General features: G+C 36.3%; 1 protein-coding gene across 1 annotated transcript in view; it reads left to right on the top strand.

Moving 5' to 3' along the window:
* TERB1 (telomere repeat binding bouquet formation protein 1) overlaps window positions 1–6,034 on the top strand; it is a 46,200-nt gene extending 40,166 nt beyond the window's left edge. The window contains exons 17-19 of the mRNA XM_080828252.1: window positions 1,134–1,283; window positions 1,587–1,652; window positions 5,678–6,034. Of these exons, the coding sequence (XP_080684378.1) occupies window positions 1,134–1,283; window positions 1,587–1,652; window positions 5,678–5,865 (404 nt within the window). The 3' untranslated portion in view covers window positions 5,866–6,034. The remainder of the gene's footprint in view (window positions 1–1,133; window positions 1,284–1,586; window positions 1,653–5,677) is intronic.

Here is a 6,034-nt window from a genome sequence, read left to right on the forward strand (position 1 = left end):
ACCCAGTTGAATCTGAATCTTATCAGTCATTCAGATCTAATTACTAGTTTATGGGACACACAGGAATGTTTTAAAGCATCTAACTAGGATAAAATCAATAAAACCTAGACTTTGAGTAGCTCCAAGTACAAATGACCCAGTGTCTATATCAAGTAAATGAGAAGGAGGAAGAGAGGAAAATTGATAGAGTTAAAGAAACTCAAGAGACATTTCAACTGAATGTAATGAAGGACCTTCTTTGGATCACAGTTTAAACAAACTGTAAAAAGAAAGTTTTAAGGGCACCTGGGTTGCTCAGTCATTAAGCAGCTGTCTTAGGCTCAGGTCATGATCCCGGGGTCCTGGGATCGAGGCCCACATCGGGCTCCCTGCTCAGCAGGGAGCCTGCTTCTCCCTCTGCCACTCCCCCTGCTTGTATTCCCTCTCTTTCTGTGTCTCTCTCTGTCAAATAAATACATAAAATCTTAAAAAAAAAAAAGTTTTGAAATGATGGGGAAATTTGAACCCTGACTAGATATTAGATTATATTAGGCATAATTTTTTTAGGCTTGATAATGGTTTTGTGTATGTGGGAAAAGGAGCCCTTCTCTGTTAGGGACACATATGAAATATTTACAGATGAAATGATACTTAAATGCCAGTTCCAGGCTCCATAATCCAGTGTATACATGGAGGACAGAGCAGAGTAAGTGGGTTGAAGGCAAAATATGACTGAGCATGATGTAATAATTATTGAAGGTAAATGATGGAAATGTAGAAGTTCATTATACTTTCCCCCTTACTCTTTTGTGTTTGAAATTTTCCATAATAAAACATTGGTGGGGGGAAAGACAACTGGGCATAAAAGCCACTTTTGGTTATCTTTCCTAATAGTGACTCCTGCTCAGAACCTAACCAAGCTAGGTGGTCTGTTTATATATCACTCTTAACTGTTCACACCTCTATTGTAACACTTACTTCACTGTATTGTATCTGTTGTCTTTAATCTCTCCTGTGACTGAGCTTCTTGACATATTTATAATTAAGTTCCTGATTTCACTTCAGTTACCATCATAAAGATATTTGCTTTCATAGATTTTTGTTATTAGATATTTTGTCATATCTATATATCATTTTAATTTGTTTTCTTTTAGGTTGCATAGCAGTAGGAAAATCCCTGAATAGCCGAAATTTTAGCAAGCTCTTGCATTCTTGCCCATACCAATGTGATCGTCATAAAGTCATTGTGGAAGCTGAAGACAGATATAAAAGTGAACTAAGGAAATCACTTATCTGTAACAAAAGTAATTAATTTAGCAGCTTTGAAACTGTAATTATGACTATACCTTCTGAACTGTGATCTAGAACATTAAATATATTAAAAAGCTAGAGGGCAAAATAATGTTGAAAAGAAAATGTCTCTGAGAAACCAGTGTTTTAAGATAGACCCAGGGAACAGATTTAGTCTCTGGTAGTTTAAAAATTCTTCCTAATCCATCTAAGGATTCCCATTAGAAGGGTGGGGGGAATACCATACTAATGGAATTGATGTGCTCTTACTCAGATTGATACTGTAAGTATCCTAAATGTCTTCTGTATTTTTTCAGAAATTCTGCTGACCCCACATAGAAGACGACAACTCAGTCATGAATCTACTGCCTCTGGAGAAATAAGTGAATACATTTAATTTTTAAATAAACCTAAATTGCATATAGTTCTGAGAAAAAGAGGACAGCTGAAGGATTGTTCTCAGTCTCATCGTCAGTGGTTCTTAAATGATAACCCTTGGCTCTGGTGAGGGCCATAGTTCCTAAGAAGAGGCTTCTCACTTTCCTTCCTCATGTTGCTTTCTCACTCATTTCTTGCCAGCGGGGGAAGATGCAGGAGGAAACTAACATTTATTAAGCACTTACTGTATGTTACGTGTTTTTATAGACATTTCCTTTAATTCTTGTAATATTGTAAGGTAGGTTTTATTTTATTCCCACTTTAAGGTACAAAAAATTGGCAAATGACAGAGCTTACATTCAAATGCAAGCCTGTCTTTCTTCATAAGCCCCTAGTCTATCCTCTGGATCACATTTCTATTTTAAGAACAAAATTATTCTCCTATGAATAAGTGCTTCAGAGAGATTTTGCAGAAGGTTTTGGTTCATAACTATAGCACTTCACACCATCAGAACTGAAGAGACAAATAGAGCCCTGCTTAAAAATCAAAATACTTCTTAAATGATGAGTTAATTTATGATAATGTTAATGTTTAAGGTTAATGTTTTGGGTTTATCACCATTACAAATTTATTATGGAGACTTAAAGAATGTTATCATTTTATTATCTTCATAAGGAATTAATACCTGCAGAGTAAGAATAAGCAGTTGAATAACCTTACTTGTCAAAATAACCTGGAATTTAGTAATATCTATAGTGTTATTCTGTTATTTATTGCAAAGATATTTAGACTTGATACATATGGGAACGTTTTACCATATACTTTTACTTACCATTTTCACTTCCAAAGCCTTAAAAGAAGCTTCAGATTTACTTTTCTAGATTTTTTTTGTTGGTTGGGGGGGCACCTGAGTGGCTCAGTCGGTTGAGTATCTGCCTTCACCTCAGGTCATGATCTCCGGCCCTGGGATCAAGCCCCACATCAGGCTCCCTACTGGGAGCCTGCTTCTCCCTCTGCCTGCTGCTCCCCCTGCTTGTGCGTTCTCTGTCTCTCTCTCCCTGACAAATAAATAAAATCTTTAAAAAAAAAAAAGATTTTTATTTTTTTAAGTTATCTCTACATCCAACATGGGGCTCCAATGCAAAACCCCAAGATCAAGAGTCACATGCTCTATCAGACTGAGCCAGCCAGGTGCCCCTCAAATTTACTTTTTATGTCTGGGTCTTTTTCTAAGTTTAAAGTTCTGCATGCAAATTAAAATTAAGTACAGTACTCCTGTAGGGCAGCCCACTTTTTGAAGAAATATTTCCTGTAGAAACTGTTAGAAAATGGTTACTTTTCCATAGAAACATGTTGCACTTGGAAAAATTGGTTTTGACAAGGAGTTGGCATCAAATTAATAATGGATTTTTTTTTCAACAACATGACTTAAGAGCAAATAACAATTAAAATTATATCCTGTAATCATTTTACATAGTAAACTCATTTGTGGAGCCTCATGAAATGTACATAATTAAGGTTATACATTGATTTTACAGAGGGATCCTAAATACTGTTAAGTGATGTCCAGCTCATAAATAATTACATCTTTTTTGTAAGTTAAAATTCTTTAGCTTAAAGCAAATAGTAATTTGGCCTGCTTTTTTTAGAATTTAGAAAGGCATCTTGAGGAGGTATAGTATAGATTGGTCTTATACCTCTTTCTCAGGCAGGCTAGGAATTTTGGATATGTTGCCATTTCCCACCCACTTAATTTCCCTTTCTTTTTGAGAGACATTTATGACCATTTGTTTGGTTGTAGGTTACATTCAAATTTTAAACCATCCTTTTAAGAAGAGACCATTGCAACATCTAAGCATTTAAAGAGCCTAGGCTCTCGTTCAGAATGGACTGGTACTCTTTTTTTTTTTTAAGATTTTATTTATTTATTTGACAGACAGAGATCACAAGTAGGCAGAGAGGCAGGCAGAGAGAGAAGAGGAAGCAGGCTCCCCGATGAGCAGAGAGCCTGATGCAATGCAGGGCTCAATCCCAGGACCCTAGGATCACGACTGGAGCTGAAGGCAGAGGCTTAACCCATTGAGCCACCCAGGCGCCCCCAGAATGGACTGGTATCTTGAGAGGATTTGAAAAATAAGGGTCTCTAGAACTGAGCCTTCTTTCCTCCTTTCCCCTACTCTTTTCCTAGCACCTGATCAATATAAGAGGAACACTAAAGAAGCCACAGAAGGGAGCCCTGTGGGGTAGAGCTGCTTCCTCCTTCTAGACTGCTGTATTCTGTATTCTGCTGCAGTAACTTTGAGGAATTGGGCACATATGTAGGAGTCAGTGAGATGTCAGCTTGATTAGAAAAGTGGAAATTGACTGTGGACAACTTTCAGATGCTCATATCCTGAATGTTATAATAACCTGTCCAGTCCTGATTATGAGTTCAAGTCATTTAGCAAGTTAAGTTGAAATCATGTATTTCTTGGAAAAGAATAGTTTTTCAGTAGACCCAAAAGCAAGGAATAACTTCATTGATAAGTTTTTTTGTTTGTTTGTTTTTTAAGATTTTATTTATTTATTTGAGAGAGAGAGAAAGACAACACAAGCAGGGGGAATGGCAAAGGAAGAAGGAGATGTGGGGCTGGGTCCCTGGGATCATGACCTGAGCCAAAGACAAGATGCTTAACCAACTGAGCCACCCAGGTGCCCCCACTGATAAGTTTTGAAGCACTTTTTTACCAATAAGTTCTTTATTTCAACAAATATTTATTGATCCTCTTCTATGTGTCAGACACTATTTTAGGCATTGTGATACAGTGGTGACCAAAACAGACAAAAATTCTTACCTGCATGGATCTTACATTCTAAGTAATACCATTAGGTAATAACCAGACATTACTTTTATTGATTTCTCAGCCTTCTGTTGGTAAGATTTTAGTTTCTGTTTTAAAAGATCTGAACTATGGCTCCTGTCCTAGGAGAGGTAGACAAATAGCTAACAGTCTTGACCTGCAAGGGCAAGATTTTCTAAGGTTGTCCCAGCACAGCTGTTTCAAGTAGCAGCAGCCTTAAGTGGAAATACAAAAAAAAGTCTTCCTTATCAGCATCTATCTACAATGATAACATGAATTAGCAATGAATGAAAAAACTTCAAAGAAAACTATTTCCTCGTAATTATCACCAGAAGATATTTATAAACACCAACTGTTTATTCTTTTTTTTTTGTAGAAAGTATCCCTAAAAGCCAGATAGTTGAAAACTTCCTTCCCCTGTGCCACTTATTTTTTGAGTTTTATTTATTTATTTATTTATTTATTTTTGAAGATTTTTTAAAAAATTATTTATTTATTTGACAGATGGAGATCACAAGTAGGCAAAGAGGCAGGCAGAGAGAGAGGAGGAAGCAGGCTCCCCACTGAGCAGAGAGCCCTATGTGGGGCTTGATCCCAGGACCCTGGGATCATGACCTGAGCCAAAGGCAGAGGCCTTAACCCACTGAGCCACCCAGGTGCCCCTATTTTTTGAGTTTTAATCAAGCTGAGCACCCATATAGGTAGTGAATGTGCTTTTTAAAATGAATTTCAAAAGACCCTTATTTTAAAATATTTATTAAGCCTGTTAATTAAAGTAACAAGTGTTGATATTCTTTTTTATTCTATGAAGTAATGGAGCCCTTTGGGAAGACTGTATCTGTAAGATAGGTAAGCTGTTTGTTAATTGTCCTCACAGGAATGTTGAGAGACTTAACAATCAAATGTTTATAAATTCTTGTGTTTCTTGATTGAAAGATGTTGCAAGTATTATTACAATAGGATTAAGTTACAGTTATTGAAGAATTCAGAATGATAAGGGCTAGCTTCATAGTAGGCACTCAATTTTTAAAATTGACAAGCATTTCTCTGTGATGAGTAGTGCAGACATGAAGCTTTCTCACTATATAGTTCATATCCATACAATAAAGTTAAGCACTTATTTGGGTCTCAAGTAGATCCGTTTTTTTCAGCAAGTACTAATATATTCTACAATTCTTCTTAATTACAGAAAAAAGAAGAATTCGTAAAAACTTTACTGAAGAAGAAATAAATTACCTTTTCAATGGAGTTAAGAAAATGGGAAATCACTGGAATTTAATTTTGTGGTCTTTCCCCTTTCAGCAAGGACGGAAGGCTGTGGACCTTGCTCACAAATACCACAAGCTGACCAAACGTCCCGAGTGTGCAGCTCCTTGATCGGAATACTTGCCAGTTTTTAGTTTCAACGCTTAAAATACAATGTCTTGAGGAAACACAATTTAAAATACTCTTCTAAACTCTCATGAAGCAGGAAATCTGAAAACAGGAATACTGTTTTAATTATATACTTTTTGTGATGCTCTATCTCATCGAATTATTAAAGTAA

Source organism: Martes martes (assembly GCF_963455335.1).
Source record: "Martes martes genome assembly, chromosome: 17".
In the NCBI taxonomy this organism is placed as follows: domain Eukaryota; kingdom Metazoa; phylum Chordata; class Mammalia; order Carnivora; family Mustelidae; genus Martes; species Martes martes.